At 47.3% G+C, this 18,542-nt stretch overlaps 1 protein-coding gene across 2 annotated transcripts; it reads left to right on the forward strand.

Annotated features, from left to right (window-relative positions):
• The first annotated feature begins 5,385 nt into the window (after nt 1–5,385).
• Nucleotides 5,386–18,334, forward strand: CTSE (cathepsin E). Of its 2 annotated transcripts, XM_015069908.3 has the most exons (9): nt 5,389–5,571; nt 6,195–6,351; nt 6,940–7,057; nt 8,032–8,150; nt 10,682–10,881; nt 12,871–12,993; nt 14,155–14,296; nt 14,398–14,496; nt 17,523–17,827. In XM_015069908.3, exons 1-9 carry the CDS (start codon nt 5,501–5,503, stop codon nt 17,685–17,687), a joined length of 1,194 nt encoding a protein of 397 aa, XP_014925394.1. In that variant the 5' UTR covers nt 5,389–5,500; the 3' UTR covers nt 17,688–17,827. The 2 variants fall into 2 exon arrangements, with proteins under 2 accessions (XP_014925395.1, XP_014925394.1); XM_015069909.3 differs by lacking the exon at nt 14,155–14,296 and having other exon boundaries at nt 5,386–5,571; nt 17,523–18,334.
• Nucleotides 18,335–18,542: the final 208 nt, after the last annotated feature.

Genomic DNA, 18,542 nt, shown 5'->3' on the forward strand with positions numbered 1-18,542 from the left:
AGGGAGCCTGGGTGGCTCAGTCAGTTAAGCATCTGATTTCTGTGCAGGTCATGACCTCACAGTTTGTGAGTTTCAGCCCCCTGCATCGGGATTAGAGCTGACAGCTTGGAGCCTGGAGCCTGCTTTGGGTTATGTCTCTCTCGCACTCTGCCCCTCCCCTGCTTGTGCTCGCTCTCGCTCTCTCTCTCTCTTTCTCTCAAAAATAAATAAACATTAAAAAACATACGATTCCGATATTAAAGCTGTGACTTTTCTCTATTCAGCCACAGCCTAGATCCTACTCTCAGGATGCTCACGGAAGTTCCAGGATGGACGTGGTTCCAAGTCCAGCATGCTGGACCCCGAAGGAAAAGATTAAAGAAAACAGCATTTCTCAGGTGAGAACCCGGTCACTAGAAGCCTGAAAACGAAAACCCACAGAGGCAATGAAGGAAAGGCATCAGATTTCTGTTACAATTGCTTAAGTATAATCTCTCTTCCACTTATAATGAAATTTTAATCAGGTATTCATTGCACACTCACTGTGCATCATGCATTTTCACATATGCTCTTATTAGTCTTCCCAACAAACTCCTTTTTACAGATAAAGAAACTAAGAGTCAGAGAGCATTTTCATTTCCTAGCCTTTAAATGGTTAAGTCCCTGATCACACAGAAAGAACTGAAGGCAGGCAGAAGCCTTGATAGCTTTCCTGAACCGTTAAAAGACACAAAAGGGTGGATGGGATCCACAATGTATTTCAGCCAGTGAATACATATGTATAGACTACAGATGGCAGCGACAGTTGTAAAAGATCACAGACTCATCGTGAGACTCTTTGGGTTCGAGCCCAGTTCCGTCATTACCAGCTGTTTGACCTTGGACAAATTCTTTTACCTCTCTGGGACTATTTACCTCCTAAGGTTGTTGAGAGAATTTCATGAGTGAGGGTATTTCAAGCACGTAGAGGGGCATATGGCATAGAGTGGGCACTAGTCCATGTCGGGCACCTGCCCCGGTCTATGTGGTTTAGCCCGGCCACCAGTGCTAAGTGCTAACTGGGTGTCAGGTGCTGGGATGGGCAGGACATAGAAAACACTCCTCCCGAGGATGGTCTCATGGAGTCCTCACATCACCCTGTGAGGACACCACTGTTCCTTTTCTACGGCACAGGAACCTGATGGTCCACAACAAACCCCGTATCGCACATCTACCTAAGTGGTGCGGTTGGACTCCAGACCCTGCTTTGTCTGCTTTCAAAGCCTGGGATGAGTAACAAGCACGGAAACTCGTGCTGTCGGTGTGCAGTCATGCTCTCTGGCAAGCCCAAGGCATGAACCGCTCTTCAGGCTTACAGGTCGGGGGACAAGGGCACCTGCACACACAGTATTCAGGTCAGAAACCTTCCCGATGCCTGTGTCCTCTGCTGGCTGAACTGCAATACTTTCTGGTCTGAAGGGCACCTTCCCAGAATAGGGTTGACAATGGTTTTGGAAATGACTCACGCTCACCGGATTCCTGACGTGGCGAGATGCTGGACACGTTAGATCCTTCTTTTTTCCGGTTGCATGAAAACAAGAGGCATTACCAACCCAAAGCAGATCAGGCCCCTGGGAAAAGCAAACCTTTGTGCCAGGAGCTCTTGTTTCAGCAATTAGCAAATGGATCTGTCACTTTAAACTTGAAGTTTTCAGAATTCAGTGTCTGGGTCATGGGGAACTAGCAGAAGGGTGCATGGGGCGGGGGGGATTTTTGCACCTGTAATGATCCTTGCTGAGAGGCTCCTTGAAGGCAAAGCAGAAAATATTTGCAAAAAATATGTACAAGATTTCTCATCGCACAGCAACTCACCACCACCCTCCACCCTGCACACACCCTGCTCTCTTCTTACAATTAAAAGGCCTCAAATTTTCCATCACGCAGGAAATTATTTTCTCTCCCCCCTCTTCCCCACTCCTCCTTCCCACCCTCTCTCTCGGTCTTTCTCTTCCAGGAAGAAATTCTCGAATGTCAGACCCTCGAGATCACCCAATACAGATCATCGACTTTACAGTCAGGCAAACCTGGGTTTGAATCCTGGTTACAGCACCTTGTGCAAGTGGCTTAACCTCTCTGTGCCTCAATGATCTCATCTGTAAAATGGGCTTTAAAATAACACCTGCCTGTTAGGATTGGTGTGAAGGTAGAATAGCTAATGTTTCTAAGGTCCTTCGCTCAGAGCCTGGCACATAGTCTATGCCCTCAAAATGTTCCTTGTTATTATTACCCAACCCACCCTTTTCATCGTACAGACAAGGAAACTAGACTCAGAGAAAAGCGATTTATCCAAGGTCATATGGCCAGTTAGTGGCAAAGCCAAGACTAGATCCAGGCGTCCCATCCCAGCCCTCTTTCTACCGTACCACGCAAAGCACAGTAGATTTTCCTTCATTCATCAGCTTCAAGCAGAAAGGAGGTTGGGACATTTTCCAGTTGGTCACATTCATGCGGCGCTGGTGAGGTGGCCAGAGCCAGGACCGAGAGCATCCCAGCTTGTTGGCTCCCCTGCGATCAGGAGCCAGTTGAGCATGAAGGAGAAGCAGCTGCTTGTGTCTTACACGGACACTGTGTCTGGAGCCCTCATGAAGCTGGTTCCATGGAGCACTGAGCAACCGTCCTCATGACTAATTTATCTTCTGAAGCTGAAGCTCCAGAAAGGAGAAGCTGATTGGATAGGCTCACTCCAAGAGCTTTCAAATGCTCTGGAAACAGACAAAACCCTGCATCGGCCCAGCCTCCAATCCACACCCCTGAGGGTCTCTCTCTTCCCAGAGACCCTCTCCCAGTGCAGAAGGATGGGATCATCGCTCATGCTATGTCCTGTTTTTTGCCCACATGATACCATTTCACCCCAAATGCTCTTCCCTCTCTTTCCTGAAAGGACACACATACACATGCGCACACACACACACACCGTCATGCACATGTCCAAGGGCTTTTGTTCCCAAATGGTCCACAGCGATGTTTGGTTCCAGCATGGGAGGATCCAGTAATCTGCAACCAGGGCAGGTGAGTTTCCTGTTGTTCCCAGAGAGAACAGACCCCATTCGTTCTGACAAACATCCCCATAGTCCTGCCTCTAGCCTGTCTCGAACGTTCCAAAACCCAGCCAGACCCCACAGCTCCTCGCAGACAATCCAGGATGTCTCTGATCCAGTCAGGGGACAGGTGGCCCACAGCACAGACCAACCAGCTTGTTTTCCAGTCTGAGCCAGCCGAACCCTCCACTCACAATAAACAGAGGCCAGCGGGAGGTGGGGACTGGCCTGGAAGAGAGGCGACGGGGGAGGGGTACAGCTATGCTCATGCCAACAGTTCAGTAACAATGATGATAATTCTGGGGCAGAAAGATCCCTGGACTGGAAGTTAGGAGACCTGGGTCTTAACCTTAGCTCTGCCACTAAAGGGACCACGTGCTCTCGGGCTTGTCACTCTGCCCCTCCGCACCTCAGTGTCCTCATCTGCTATGAAAGTGAGCTTGCCCTGATGGCAAGGAAAGGTCTTCCAGTGCAAGGTTTTTCTAGTGAAGATCTTCAGTCTGATGACATTACGGTTTTTCAAGTACTTCTACATACCTTATTTTGTGTGTTGAGTCCTCCTTAAAACTCCACAATGTAGGGTATTTGGCGGATAACAAGACTAAGCTTCCCAGTGGTTGGACAGTTATGGGCAAACTATGACAGAGCACAACAAATTATCTCAACTTCTAGCCACTTCTGGCTCATGCTGCCCTTGTAGGGGAGAGACGTCCCTCCCCAATGATGGGTCAAAGAGAACTGTCACGGGAGTAAATGCTAAAGAGGCTTTGTTCCCTTGGGATCAGGGTTTCAAGGGTCCAGGCTGTTCCCTAAGTCCTTGTGATGTCCTTTCACACTTTTGGAGCTCACGGCAGGACTCAGCTTAGCTCCACATTCCCAAGTTTGTCTGCTTCTTGGGCTTCAGAGATGGAAAGCAGAACTCATAGCAACAGTTAAGACACCTGCCAAATTGCTGGCTGTGGCTTAACTGGTGACCTGAACTCTGGTCCCCTGCCTTTACTCCAGAGGTAGGACGTATTGGTAAGTGTGACGGTGGTGTTGGCCTCTACTGCCTTGGTTCAGGGCGTCCCATAAACCTAGGTCAGGGTCATGGCCGGGGGAAGGTGTTTCTTCTCACCGCCCTCCATCCTCACTCAAGGAGATAAAGCCCGCCCTCCGTTTAGGAGGTGGGGTGGTCATAGACATGGTTCATAGCAATAGCTAGGCACGCTAGGGTAACTGAGCACTGAACCCCACCACCCCCTACTCCCCATGACAGACTGAGGGTCCTTCTGTCTTTGGACACTGTCATGGGCTGAAATGTATCCCCCCAAATTCTTAGGGTGAGTTCTTAACCTCCAGGACCTCAGAATGCGACTGTATTTGGAGATAGGGCCTTTAAAGAGGGAACAATGTTAAAATGGGGTCTTTAGGATGGGTCCTAATCCAATATGACTTATAAGAAGAGGAAATCAGGACACAGACACACACAGAGGAAAGATCTTGTGAAGAGGGAATATGTAGACATCTCTACAAGTCAAGGAAAGAGGTCTCCGGAAAAACCAACCCTGCCTATGCCTTAGTCTTGGACGTCTAGCCTCTGGAATCACCAGAAAATAAATTTCTGTTAAGTCACCCAATCTGTGCTAAGTTGTTATAGCAGTCCCGGCAAAGTAATACAGACACCTGCTGCAGACTCATGACCCCCAGCCCCACCGCGTCTAGTACCTCCCAGGCCCCTTCCAGGGCCGCCCCTGTATTCTTCTCCAAACCTCTTTCCGCCCCGTAGCTCCAGATGCATCAAGTTCTTGGGGTCCAAAAAACTAGCCCCACAAGCCCAATCTCCCTTTCTAGGGGCTTTGAGGAGTGCAAGTTTCTGCCTCAGAGTGGACTGAGGGAGGGTCAGCTGCCCCCGAGGCTCCCGGAGGAGTGAGGAGAGACTAGGAAATACATAGAAAACAGCCTGATTGATATTTTGAGTTGCCCCAAATGTGATGACTGACGTTCCACCCCCCGGGAGTCCTCAGCCAGGCCACTAGTGGTAACACGTGAGTAGACGGGTCCCACTGTCCAGGGGCACATTGCTCTCTCAAGTGATAAATACAGGGTTTCTAGGGAGCAGGGTAGGACCCCAAAAACTGGCAGAGAAGCTGAACCTACACAGTCCTCTTACTCTTTGAGGGTGCACAGACCCCCAAGTCCCATTCCAGACCCAGCCCGCCCCTGCAGGAGGGAAAGGAGCTGAGGGGAGGAAGAAAGACGCCTTGTTAAACTCACTGTGTTTGTTCCGGGGCCCGGATATTGACGCAAGAGGCCTTATCATTGGGTCCTCAGGCTGGGCTGGGCAAGGCAGGGCAGATCTGAGAGTTAAGGAGATTCGGTCCCTACCGGCCTGTGGGAGAGAAGAAAAGAGAAGGGGCAAGGAAGGCCACGACAGAGCAAGGCAGAAGCTGCTGGTTGGGCCCATGATGAAAACACTCGTTCTTTTGCTGCTGGTGCTCCTGGACTTGGGACTGACTCAAAAAACACTCCACAGGTGAGGCCACGTCCCCAGCACTGTGTCCAGCTGGGGCAGCTCCCTGCCCTCAAGCCTAGGGCTGCCCTGGGAGAGGAAAGATGACGGGGAATTGAAGAGGAGAAGAAACTAAGGGCCATCTTGTGTTGGCCTTGACCCCCAGCCCACGACAAGCCAGCCCTCTGCCTCCATCTCTGACAGAAACTGCTGCCCAAGGCCCAGGGAGCCTCTCTTGTTAGTAAAGAGCAGGAACCTGCAGCTTGGTGTGGAGCTCACAAGACCGAGTACTTGCTCGAAAGACTGACCATGGCTGCCCCCCAATAGTTTTTCTGCCCTTTTATATCGTCCCCTGACAAGGTTCATGTAAAATTGCAGAACATTTTCCTAGAAAATCTCAAAGAGCTTGTCTGTGAGAGGGAAGGCCAATTCAAGTCTAAGATTCTAAGAATCTTCAGGAGGCAGAGATCAGACTGACAAGCCGGGGGCCGAGAGGGCACCAATTCTGGCCAAACTCTGGCATGCTGCCTTGCAGAACTTCTCCTGTGTCATTTCCCAGTTTGCCTCTGGCAAAATGGGGTGGGGAGAGGGCAGGGTCCGAGAGAGGCAGAAAGGCATCTCCTCCTCACACGGGGCTTTGTCCTCAGGGTGCCCCTCAGGAGGCATCCGTCCCTCCGGAAGAAGCTGCGGGCACGGGGCCAGCTCTCCGAGTTCTGGAAATCCCAGAATTTGGACATGATCCAGTACACCGAGGCCTGCACGATGAGCCAGGGTGCCAACGAGCCCCTCATCAACTACATGGATGTGAGGAGTCCCGGGGCAGGGGCTGGGGATGGGGGAGGTGGGAGGATGGTTTGGCCTTTGGGAATGGCCAGTGTCGGCCAGCAACACCGAAGGTCAGTGTGGATTTCTCCTCTAGGATAACCCATAGGGACTGATCCCCTGGGTCCCTATGGATTTGACCGAGCAAGCCCCAGTGCGCCCAGCCATGTAGAGCTCTCTGCAAAAGAAAAGGGATGAGCAGGGCAAGCATGCCAGTCAGAAGGGCCCTGCTGCATGTCCTGGGACACATGACTTAACCTTCACCGGCTTCCCTTCCCTGATTGCAGAACACAGGCATCACAGTCTCTTCTGCCTTGCTCGTAGAGTGATTATGAAGAATAATGCGAACAAAAGCTAAAGATAAGCAGGGGCTGAGAGGCTGATTTGATCGTCTCCCTTATAGCCCTTTCTCTGCTCCTTCTCCCTTTTGTTGCCACTCCCGAGGCTCTGTAAGCTCCAGTCTGTGCTAGCCCAGGCTCTGGCCCCGGAGAGCTCTCCCTAGGCCCCCTGGTGAGCATCTTCCCCTTTCCCACCACCTACACTCTCCTCCCTTCCCTCCCTCCCCTATAGACAGAATACTTTGGCTCCATCTCCATTGGCTCTCCACCGCAGAACTTCACCGTCATCTTTGACACTGGCTCCTCCAACCTCTGGGTCCCTTCTGTGTACTGCACGAGCCCAGCCTGCAGTAAGTAGGGCCAGGGTCAATGGCAGCCAGGGCCTGGCCCTCTGGGGGAAGGGAGCTTGATTTCCAGGAACTGGCCATCCAGGCTGCACCAGCTTCCCCTCTCCACCTCTGAGTCCACCCTGGGACCTTCACCTATGGTGAAAACAAGGCTGAGCCAGGGACAGAGCTAAAATCTGACTGCTATCCAGGCCAGCAACTTTCATACTGACCCGAATTAATAGGGGAAAACTCAGCCACTGAAAATACAAAGTCGATACAAATCTTTGAACACATGATGACTCGCTCCCTTTGGAACACCCGAAAGAATGTGGGAGAAAGTTCCGTTCAAATGGCTGTTTCTGGGCAGGTCGATGGGTTGGGTTCTAGTGCTGACTATTCACCTGCTGCAAGAGGGCTTGGTGGCCTACCTCCCAGGATATCAGAGGTGGGGCTGACAGGGCACAATGTAGGGGTGGGTTTATTTGGCCGGAGGTAACTCAGACGTCTTTGTTAGCGTCGGAAAGGGAAGAGCTAAGGAAAGATGTCTTAGTCTGTGCTGGATAAATTCTAGAGGCACAATGTCTCAGAAAACCCCAAAATTGGGTGTCTACAGGTTAGGCAAGGAATTGAGAGTAGTTGCCTGGCATGGTATTTATTTATCTCTGAGTTTCTTTTGAATACCAGGCTCTGACCCATACTAGTTGGTGGAGACTTCTGATGGCGCCTGATACATGACGCTTATCTTGGTGTGCCTCATGAGGTCACTGTGAGTAATCACGTTTCCCAGGGACAATTATTTGTTCTCCATTTAGGCCACCACATGTGGCTAGAGGAGAATGTAGTAACTAACTAAGGAGGGCCATGGCCAACCTTTCTAGATGCCCCCACTCAATCTGGGAGTTGAGGGAATAGACCCTGCATCTCTGTGGTATCAGGGCAGGGACGGAGGCAGTGAGCTGATGTCCCAGGCAAGAGCAGCATCCTTGCTTTTCCAGAGACACATGCCAGGTTCTACCCTTCCCAGTCCAACACATACAGCGCGCTGGGGAATCATTTCTCCATTCAGTATGGGACTGGGAGCTTGTCTGGAATCATTGGAACCGACCAAGTCTATGTGAGTACAATTCCTTCCTCTTTTGTCTTTTGGCCAGAAACTTGGGGGACAGAATATTTTGCAGAGCTGTTAGGGGAAGAGTTTCAGATCTGCCTCTGGAAGAGGTGGAAACAGGGAGTTGGCTTCCAGGGAAAGGGGGAAGCCTGGCCAGGAGGGAGTAGCATTTCCTGTTTGAGATAACGGCAGTGGGCCAGTCTGCTCAGTGTGCTGAGTTCTAGAGAGGCAGCAAAGAGGAATCCACAGAGAAACAGTGCACAGGGCAGAAAGCCTGGTGGCAGGCTTTCAAGAATGAGTTAAGGCAAAGAAAAAAAAAAAAAAAAGAATGAGTCCAAGATGCCTACTCTCAGTGCAGTAAGACAAGAAAAAAGAAACTAAGGGTATTAGGATTATAAAGGAAGAAATTACACTGTCATTATTCACATATGACAAAATTCTACATGTAAAAAATCCAAAAATATCTACAGACAATTGGGGTTAATAATTAATTAACAAAGTTGCTGAATACTAGATTAATGAACAAAATGATTTGAATTTCCATATATCAGGAAAACATGGAAAATAGATTTTTTAAAACCTATTTATTTTTGAGAGATAGAGACAGAAAGTGAGTGGGAAAGGGGCAAAGAGACAGGGAGACACAGAATCCCAAGCAGTCTCTAGGCTCTGAGCTCTCAGCACAGAGCCGGACGCGGGGCTCAAACTCACAAACCGCGAGGTCATGACCTGAGCCAAAGTCGGACACTTAACCGACTAAGCCACCCGGGCGCCCCTGGAAAATAGATCTTTAATGACATTATTTATAACACCATTAGAAACATCAAATACCTAGACATAAATTTAACAAAAATGTTAAATATTTCAAGATCTCTATTCTAAATACACTACAAAACATTATTGAGTGAGACTAAGGAAGATCTACATAAATTGAAATGACTCAGTATTTCATGACTCAGTATTATAGATAAGTCAAAGTTTTTTCAAATTGATCAATAGATCTGTTAATCAAAAAAAATGGCAATTTTTATTAGAAATTGTGAGCTAATTCTAAAATTTATATGGGTATGTAATACACTCATACCATCTAGACGAAGAAACACACTATAAATATTAAGACCTATAATGAAGTTCTAGTAATTGAGATAATGTGGTATTGGCACAAGATAAGCAAATAGACAAATGGGACAAAAGAGAAAATTAAGAAACTACTCTGAATTATGTTGAACGTGAAACTGCAGTGCAGTGGAGGAAATGACAGTGTATTTATTAAATGGTTCTAGCTCATTTGGATTTCCATATAACCAACCAACAAACAAAAGAATCTTGGCTCCTATCTCACACATCATCAAACCTTCTGATACATTGTAGGTGTTAATATGAAAAGTGAAATAAGAAAGCTTTTAGAAGAAAACATAGGAAAATGTCTTCAGGACCTTAGGGTAGGCAAAAGTTTCTGCAACATGTTACAAAAACCACTAATTAAAGAGGGGAAAAAAATGATAAATTTGACTACACCGTAATTCATATCTTCTGCTCACTGAAAAACACCAGCCAAGTCTGGAAGAAGATATTTGTAATACATCTATCCAAAAAAGGACTTGATTCCAGAATAAAAAATTCCTACCAATCAATAAGAAAAATGCAGATAACCCGCTTCACACAAGAGGTTATCCAAATATTCAGTTTCATTAGTATTAGGAAATACAAATTAAAACCCCAACATAACCCACTGCATATCCACGAAAAGACTAAAATGGAAAAGATAGGTAATATCCAGTGTCATTGAGAATCTGAAGCAACTGGGACTCTCAAACGTTGGTATGGGAAATGTCAATTGGTACAATCACTTTGGAAAACTCATTGTCAGTATTTACTCAGGCAAAACACTTACATATCCTGTTATCTAGCAGTTTTTTTCCTAAGCATAAACCCAGCATGTCCACTAGAAGACATGTACAAGCATTACTGTTAGCAATAGTCAATACCGAAAACAACCCAAATATCCATCCATGGTAGAATGGATGATGATGATGTAGTCATACCATGGAATACTAGTGGCAATGAGCAAAGTTACAACAGACTGCACTAGTATGTTGAGTGACAGGAGCCATATAAACAAGAATTCATCCTGTAAGATTCCATTGATACAAAAACTCAAGAAGAGGCAAAGGCAGTATAGGTGGGGAAACCAGGAGATGGGTTACTCTTGAGGAAAGGCGCCATGATTTGCAGGGTGTGTGATTTGCAGGGTGCATGAAGGGGCTTCCCGTTCGGGAGCTTGCTGACAAGGGCGAGTACAGTTTGTGAAAATTCTCTGCACTGTCCACTTACGATTTCTGTATTACACTTCAACTTTTAAAAGTTTACATAAAAAAAATAAGGTTGTGAGAATGTGGTGAAATCACTGTGCCCATTGAATCAAGAAAAGTTGGGTGGGGGAAACATTCTGTTCAGGCCAGAGGGAGAATTCGGGAATCTGAGATTGTTTGCCAAAGATCTCCCATGCAGTTTTCTTTCGGGTTTTCTCCCATTAGGTGGAAGGATTGCTTGTGGTCGGCCAGCAATTTGGAGAGAGTGTCACGGAGCCTGGCCAGACCTTTGTGAACGCAGAGTTTGATGGAATTCTGGGCCTGGGATACCCCTCCTTGGCTGTGGGAGGGGTGACCCCGGTGTTCGACAACATGATGGCACAGAACCTGGTGGACATACCCATGTTTTCTGTGTACATGAGCAGGTAGGCCCGTCAAGCCCACCAAGGTTAAGGTCAGTTATGACTACAGGGAGACAACACGGTCCAGTCAAAAGAGCACCAGACTTAGTAGTCAAGTACCCGGCTTGGATCTCTTTCTTGACCTATTATCAGCTGTGTGACCTTGGGTTTACCCTCTCTGGATGTTGAGGAAATGGGGTTTGCCTCACCTTGTAAATTGTACCACACTGAACTAATATGAGGAATCTCTGGGATTGAGTACTCATTTATGCAATGAATAAATATTTATCAAGCTCCTATTCTGTGCTGACTGTGATACTGGGCACCAGGAGCGCAATAAAACAAGGAAGACAGCCCCTGCCCTCAGGAAGCGTGATTCCAGTGGTAAGATGCAGGAAAAAATTCGAAAGTAAGCTGACAATAAAATAATGAAATGTTAAGGCACTAATAAAATACAATAGAATATCACTCAGCCTGAAAAAGGAATGAAATTCTAACGCAAGCTACAAATGGATGAACCTTGAGGACATTATGCTAAGTGAAATAAGCCAGAAAAGAAACACTGTATGATTCCACTTGCATGAAGCTCCCTACAGGGTCAGATTCAGAGAGACAGAAACCAAGATGGAGGCTGCCAGGTGCGAGGGACGGAGGGGGGTGGGGAATAGAAAGTTATTGTTCAAGGAGTATGGAGTTTCCATGCGCAGGATGAAAAGCTTCTGAAGACCGGTTCGCCACAATGTGAATATCTAGAACACCAGTGAACTGTACAGTTCTAAATGGTCTATTTATACAATTGTTTTAAATTGCTTGCTATAGTTGGAAAAGGTCATAAGGCTCGCATGCCTGGGATCCAGAAAGGCTCACCTAACCTTCATCCCTACATAGGAAGGAGATTTCTTACCTTTCTGACTCCCTCCCAGTGAGATCTGGTCTGAGCTGACCCAGCTTTAGCGTAAGCCCATTTCCCTTTTTCTCCACTCCTATGTGGAGAGACTTGAATTTCCTCTATTATACTGCATGGCTGCAGTTGGGACCAGCCCAGGCAGAGCTGGGAGCGGGACGGCAGGTGGCCCAGACATCTCTGCTGCTCCCTTACAGGTTCCTGAGCAGCTCCCTTCCAGCCGGGAGAGAGAAAGTTTAGGATGGGAAATAGCAGAGGCTTTGCAGTCTGACTGATCTGGATTTAAGCCCTGAGCCTCAGTTTCCTCAAATGGCCACAAGGATGATGTAAGAGATAAATAGGATTAAGCAGATAACATTCTTTGCCCAGTGCCCTGCACAAAGGCCATCAACAAACAGTTCTTCCCCCAACCCCCACTAAAACCACTTTTCTATGATGCTCACGGATTCCCAGTTCTCTTCCCCTTTACCACCCTGACTTGTAGCGCCCAGAGTTTTGTATTTTTCTGATCATTTTCCTCTTGAAAATGAATCAGTTTCATGTCCTATTTCCCCAGAATCCTGTTAGGTGCCAGAACATAATCTGAAAAATCAACATCGGTGAAGATTAATAAGTTTTCAAGCTCTAGTAAGTCACGTTGCATTCACATTAGCTTCTTCACCTTAACACGATGGAGAGAATAACCCGGAAGCTCCAGGCACCAGGCACCACCAAAACAATAGTGGGAAAGATACTTGGGGGGAAAGGCTTTGGGGGGTGCCTCAAGTCACACGGTGTGTGCATCCCTCAGATGGCCTTGGCCTTGGTTCCGTGTGAGTGTTGCATGATCAGAGCTGTCATCACCCTTTCCCACCTTCCTAGCCCTTTTACCCAAGAAGAAAACATTCACAAATCATTACGCAGACCTGTTTCTATCCTTTTGCCAGAAAAGATCCAGACTAATCACCTTGCAGTAGTGGGGAACTCTGGTCTCAAAGCCTAGGCTGATATTTCCCCTCTATAGGTACTTGGTGTGAGTGATCAGACCAAGAAATAGGGCACTGGCTGAGGCTTTTTCCTGGGGTTTTCCAGTGGCCCTTCCCTGACAGCCTGCCTTTCTTTCCATGTAGTGACCCAGAAAGTGGTGTGGGGAGTGAGCTGATTTTCGGAGGCTATGACCATTCCCATTTCTCTGGGAATCTGAACTGGGTCCCGGTCACCAAGCAAGGCTACTGGCAGATTGCACTGGATGTGTGAGTATTCTCGTTATGGTATGACAGAAGAACTCAGGATGGGCACCACTCAAATTGGGTTGATTGAATTGACCTGAATCAAAGTGCTGGTCCCTGGGAGAGGATGCTGGGGGCTCGTTGTGCAGGGCTAGAAGCATGGAGGGGCTGAGTGGGGGTGCAAGAGGGGCCTCGGTCTCCAGGGCGGCAGGCACATGGTACCAAGTTTCAGCTTCCCTCCTTGCACGCGTGGTTCTCCCTCAAGTCAATACGAACGCTCAGCCAACTACTCGGGGCTCATTTAACGTTAATTAATACATAGGTCAAAGGGCGAGTGACACAGGGGTGCAGGTGTGAACTGGACTCAGATTTTGCCTCCATGGAGTGTGTACAGAAGATGAGACACACACACAAACCCCCACCAGGTGAAGTGGAGGGTGGACTGTGGTCCATGAGATGTGCCACCAAAGTGGCCTTGGCAGACAGGGCAAGACAGCTCCTACCTGAAGAACTCCTCAAGCAAGGGTTTCATGAAGGAGGTAACATTGACAGGGTCTTGACATACATACATGCATACGTACGTGTGTGTGTGTGTGTGTCTGGGCATGGAGCAACCAAGGAAGTGGGACCAGTGGCCGGTCACACACCTAGCACTGGACAAGACCGTCCAGGAGTTCAAAGAAACGCAAGTCTCAATTCAGCCAAGAATAAGCTCCTGCAAGGGGAGGTGAGGCCATGTGCTTGGCACGAGGGATAAACAGCAAAAAGCTTCGGTGTTCACTGTCTACTGAGGGTTTTTCAAACCGTAAGGACTTACCCATTTATGAGTCATGACCTCATTTTAGGGGATCATGACGTACATTTTTCATGAACTGGACTAAAATAGAAAATATCAGAGTGCAGTTCGCATGTTAAGGTTGAGCACTGTTTCATTTTTTATTTTTATTTCTTGCGTGTGTGTGGGTACGTGTACTGGGTCCGAGAGTACATGTATTCCTGCTATGGGTATCAGCCACAGAAAAATTGAGAAACACTCATGTGTAAGACAGTCAAAATGGAAATCACGAGTGTATATTTGAGAGCCTGTAGAGGATGAGAGCAGCTGGGGAGACTTCAGGGCTGGGGAGGAGGAATCTGGGGTGGGGGAGCGGGGAGGGCGGCTCACGACATTTTCCTTGCCCTCAGAATCCAGGTGGGAGGCACAGTGATGTTCTGCTCGGAGGGCTGCCAGGCCATTGTGGACACAGGGACTTCCCTCATCACGGGCCCCTCCAATAAGATCAAGCAGCTGCAGAAGGCCATTGGGGCAGAGCCCATGGATGGAGAAGTCAGTGCCTGCCGGGGTTGGGGGGAGGCGGGAGCAGGGGAACTAGGCCCTCTCTTGGGAGGTGGGAGGCCTCTAAATGGATCCTCTGTGCTGTGTTTTAGTATGCTGTGGAGTGTGCCAACCTCAACGTCATGCCGGATGTCACCTTCATCATCAACGGAGTCTCCTACACCCTCCAACCGACTGCCTACACCCTGCTGGTAAGAACTGTTTCCTTATTCTGCAAGTCACAGGGCTGTCCCTTCCCCACGAGGAGCCTGCTACTTCTTCTTTTCGGTAGCCTGCACTTACCCTGAGCCCCCCTCCCATCTTACCCTGTGCCAAAGCAGCAGTGCCCCCTCTAGAAAGGACAAAGCTGCCTGTGGTGGAAAGGCCACCGGCTGGTTCTCTCTCATTTCCTGTCCTGCAGAGAAGCAGAAACAAGCCTCGTACAAGCCATGTAGTGAAGTTTCCGGGCGTTGTCACGTAGGACTTTTCAACCGACCACGTTTAATCCCCTCAAACATCCAGCAAGACTGGATATTATTATCCCATTCTATAGATGAGGATACTGAGACTCGGAAGGTTATGTGGCTCAAGATTTGAGCTGCGTGGAGAGGGAGTACAGAATCAGGTTATATCTTCTAACATTCAGATTAACATTCTTCTCAAACAAGAAAGTGTCTTTTGCGCAGTGGATTCCTAAGTCGGTAGAGTGAGGTAGAAAGGGAATTCCTGGGGAAATCTGTGATCGTTTCACACCACCATTGGCCCAGATTTCCAACATCACATGGAGTTCTTTGGTGACACTCAACACGCTAACTTTACCCAAGAGCCACCCACAGCACCTGGGTGATTGCACCAGAATGGAGGTACTAAGGTGTAGAGGACTTTGGGGACTTACCGACCCTCACATCTTGTTCTCCATTAACTGCTTCCGCAAGCCACCAAATATAAACAGACAATGCAAGTGAAAACAAATGTGGGGTGGTGTGTTTTTTTTTTTTTGGCTTTTATTTAAATTCCAGTTCGTGGGGCACCTGGGTGGTTAAGCATCCAAGCCTTGATTTCAGCTCAGGTCATGATCTCACAGTTTGTGAGTTCGAGCCCTGCGTCGGGCTCTGCGCTGACAGCACGGAGCCTCCTTGGGATTCTTTCTCTCCCTCTCTGTGCCTCTCCCCACCCCCTTCTCTCTCTCAAAATAAATTTTTTAAAACTTAAAAAAAATAAATTCCAGTTAGTTAACATACAGGGTAATATTAGTTTCAGCTATGGAGTACGATGATTCAACACTTCCATACAATACCCTGTGCCCTCCTTAATCCCCATCACCTAATTCTCTCATCTCCCCACCCATCTCCCCTCTTTCTGGTAACCATCAGTTTGTTTTCTATAGTTAAGCTAAACAAACCATCAGTTGGTTTTCTATAGTTTCTTGGTTTGCCTCTCTCTCTTTTTTTCCCCCTTTGCTCGTTTGTTTTGTTTCTTAAATCCCACATATGAATGAAATCATATGGTATTTGTCTTTCTCTGACTAACTTATTTCACTTAGCATAAAACTCTCTAGCTCCATCCATGTCATTGCAAATGGTAAGATTTCATTCTTTTTATGGCTGAGTAATATTCCATTATAAATATATATATATATATATATATATATATATACATGTATATATATGTGTATATCCATTCATCAGACACTCAGGCTGTTTTCATAATTTGGCTATTGTAGATAATGCTGCTATAAACATTGGGGTGCATACATCCCTTTAAATTAGTATTTTTGTATTCTTTGGATAAATACTTAGCAGTATAATTGCATAAAAATCCTAGAGGAGAACACAGGCAGTAACCTCTTTGACATCAGCCTTAGCAACTTATTTCTAGATGTGTCTCCTAAGGTCAGGGAAAGAAAAACAAAAATAAACTATTGGGAACTCGTCAAAATAAAAAAGCTTCTGCAGTGAAGGAAACAATCGAGAAAACTAAAAGGCAACCTACAGAAAGGGGGAAGATATTTGCAAAGATCTATCTGATAAAGGATTAGTATCCAAAACATATAAAGAACTTCTAAAACTCAACACCCAGGAAACAAATAACCCAATTAAAAAATGGGCAGAAGACATGAATAGACATCTCTCCAAAGACATCCAGATAGCCAACTGACACATGAAAAATGCTCAACATCACTGATCAACAGGGAAATACAAATCAAAACCACAATGAGATATCACCTCCCACCTGTCAGAATGGCTAACATCAACAACACCAGAAACAACGGTGTTGGCGAGGATGTGGAGAAAGGGGAGCCCTTCTGCATTGGTGGTAAGAATGCAAACTGGTACAGCCACTCTGGAAAATTGTATGGAGCTTCCTCAAAAAGTTAAAAATAGAACTACCTTACAATCCAGCAATTGCACTACTAAAAAAAGCAAACGTTTTGCTTTAGAAAACAGCTTCATGTCAAGTCCCTAAGCATCTCCAACAAAGGGATTCTGGAGTTGTCACTGTGAACCCCAAACTGAGGATAAGCTAGACATTTGAACCGTGCCAAATTCATCAGCCTATACACCCTTCAGGACTCCGGCACCCCACCTTCTCAAGAAGGTGCTTTAAGGCCTCTTTGAATTTCCTCTACCCTCATCAGCAACCTCAAATCTCAAATGGTTGTTGGAAAGACCACACCTGCTCGGTAGACCCCAAGTCTTTGCCAAACTAAAAAAATAAGACTGGAGAAAGTTATACCCTTCTCGTGGAAAAATGAACGCCTACTTGCTTTATATCTAAAAAAGGATTCTTCCCAGAACACAAAATAGCAGTGTAACATCTCTCCCTTGAAAAATTGAGTTGAGGTTCACAAAGAAAGCAGAATTCCAGCCAACATCTTCTAAAGCCAAACCTTTTGCTCTTCCCGTCAGGCAACAAAGTTTCACTTTTTCTGATTATCAAACGGGGGTGCGGGGGGGGGGGGGGGGGGAGGGGGAAGCGGGAGACATGTATAACAGATGAACAGTTGGCAAAATTGTAGATCTTAGAAGCCCAGGCCCACATGTATGAACCTATGCAGGCTCTTTGCGGAGTAAACAAGTAGAGGTGCAGGAAGCAGGAGGAAGAACCAACCAGCCAAAGTGGTGACCGTATGGAACGGTCCAGGGCCAGTCGCCCCCACTACCACACAGTACAGCCTCCAGGCAGCACTGCTTCCCTTTCTCCCTACATGTCACTTACATCTTTTTTCCAACCCCAGGACTTTGTGGATGGAATGGAGTTTTGCAGCAGTGGCTTTCAAGGTCTTGACATCCAGCCCCCAGCTGGGCCCCTCTGGATCCTGGGTGATGTCTTCATTAGACAGTTTTATTCAGTCTTTGATCGTGGGAATAACCGTGTTGGGCTGGCCCCGGCAGTCCCCTAAGGAGTGGCCTTGCCCATGTGTCTGCCTGCTTGCTTGCCTGATGCCCTTTAGAAATTCAGCTGTGCCTGGGAGGTTGGGGCATTCTTCACAGCTGTCAGAAAGTCACTGCAATTGTTCCAAAGCCGCAACTTGAATTGGGACCAAATAGAGCATGAGAACATACACACCCACTCACACGCTTCACACATTTCACACACACCCACGTCCACACCTCCTCCACCACCATCATGATGGAAGAATTAAGTGGCATGCCCATACTTTGTATTGCTTTTTGCTAACATTTTCTTTTGGAAATCTCCAAACATGTACCCAAACAGAGATGATAACACAATAAATCCCTGTGGACCCCAGCCACTTTTCATAACCCACCAGCACGTAGCCAGGCCTGTTGTATCTGGAGCGCCTCTCCTCCTCTCTCCAGCCCATACACCTGCATTATTCTGAGGCAACTTCTTGGTATCATATCGTAAATCATCACTGCAACGTTTCACCCATAAATCCTTCTACTATTCTTAAATACGCAATCAGTGTTCAAATGTTGTCTATTGTCTAGGAAATGTTGGGTCATTTTCATGGCTGACTTGTCTGTATCAGGATGCAAATAAAGTTCACCAACGGCATTTATTTGAACTCTGTGTCTCTTTCCATGTGCAGGGTTGACCACACTCTGAACTGTGCGGGGTGAAATCGGGAAGTGTCGCCCAACGTGGTTCTCTGAGCCCATCTTTCCTATAAAATGGCAGTTCGCTCAAGAGGCCTGGTTTTGTGGCGAGAGTGTTTCATGGATAGTGCTGGGTACATCCCGTTGTCGCCCAGCAGGAGGCAGATAATGCCCGGTGCCTCTGTGTTCACCAT

This window comes from Acinonyx jubatus, chromosome E4, assembly GCF_027475565.1.
Source record: "Acinonyx jubatus isolate Ajub_Pintada_27869175 chromosome E4, VMU_Ajub_asm_v1.0, whole genome shotgun sequence".
Lineage (NCBI taxonomy): Eukaryota > Metazoa > Chordata > Mammalia > Carnivora > Felidae > Acinonyx > Acinonyx jubatus.

What these genes read in the sequence shown, in the direction of transcription:
- CTSE (XM_015069908.3), top strand. Translation starts at nt 5,501, where the DNA reads ATGATGAAAACACTCGTTCTTTTGCTGCTGGTGCTCCTGGACTTGGGA. An exon ending in CCCTCATCAACTACATGGAT is followed by an intron (nt 6,352 to 6,939) that starts GTGAGGAGTCCC and finishes CCTCCCCTATAG; the next exon opens with ACAGAATACTTTGGCTCCAT. An exon ending in CAGAGCCCATGGATGGAGAA is followed by an intron (nt 14,297 to 14,397) that starts GTCAGTGCCTGC and finishes GCTGTGTTTTAG; the next exon opens with TATGCTGTGGAGTGTGCCAA.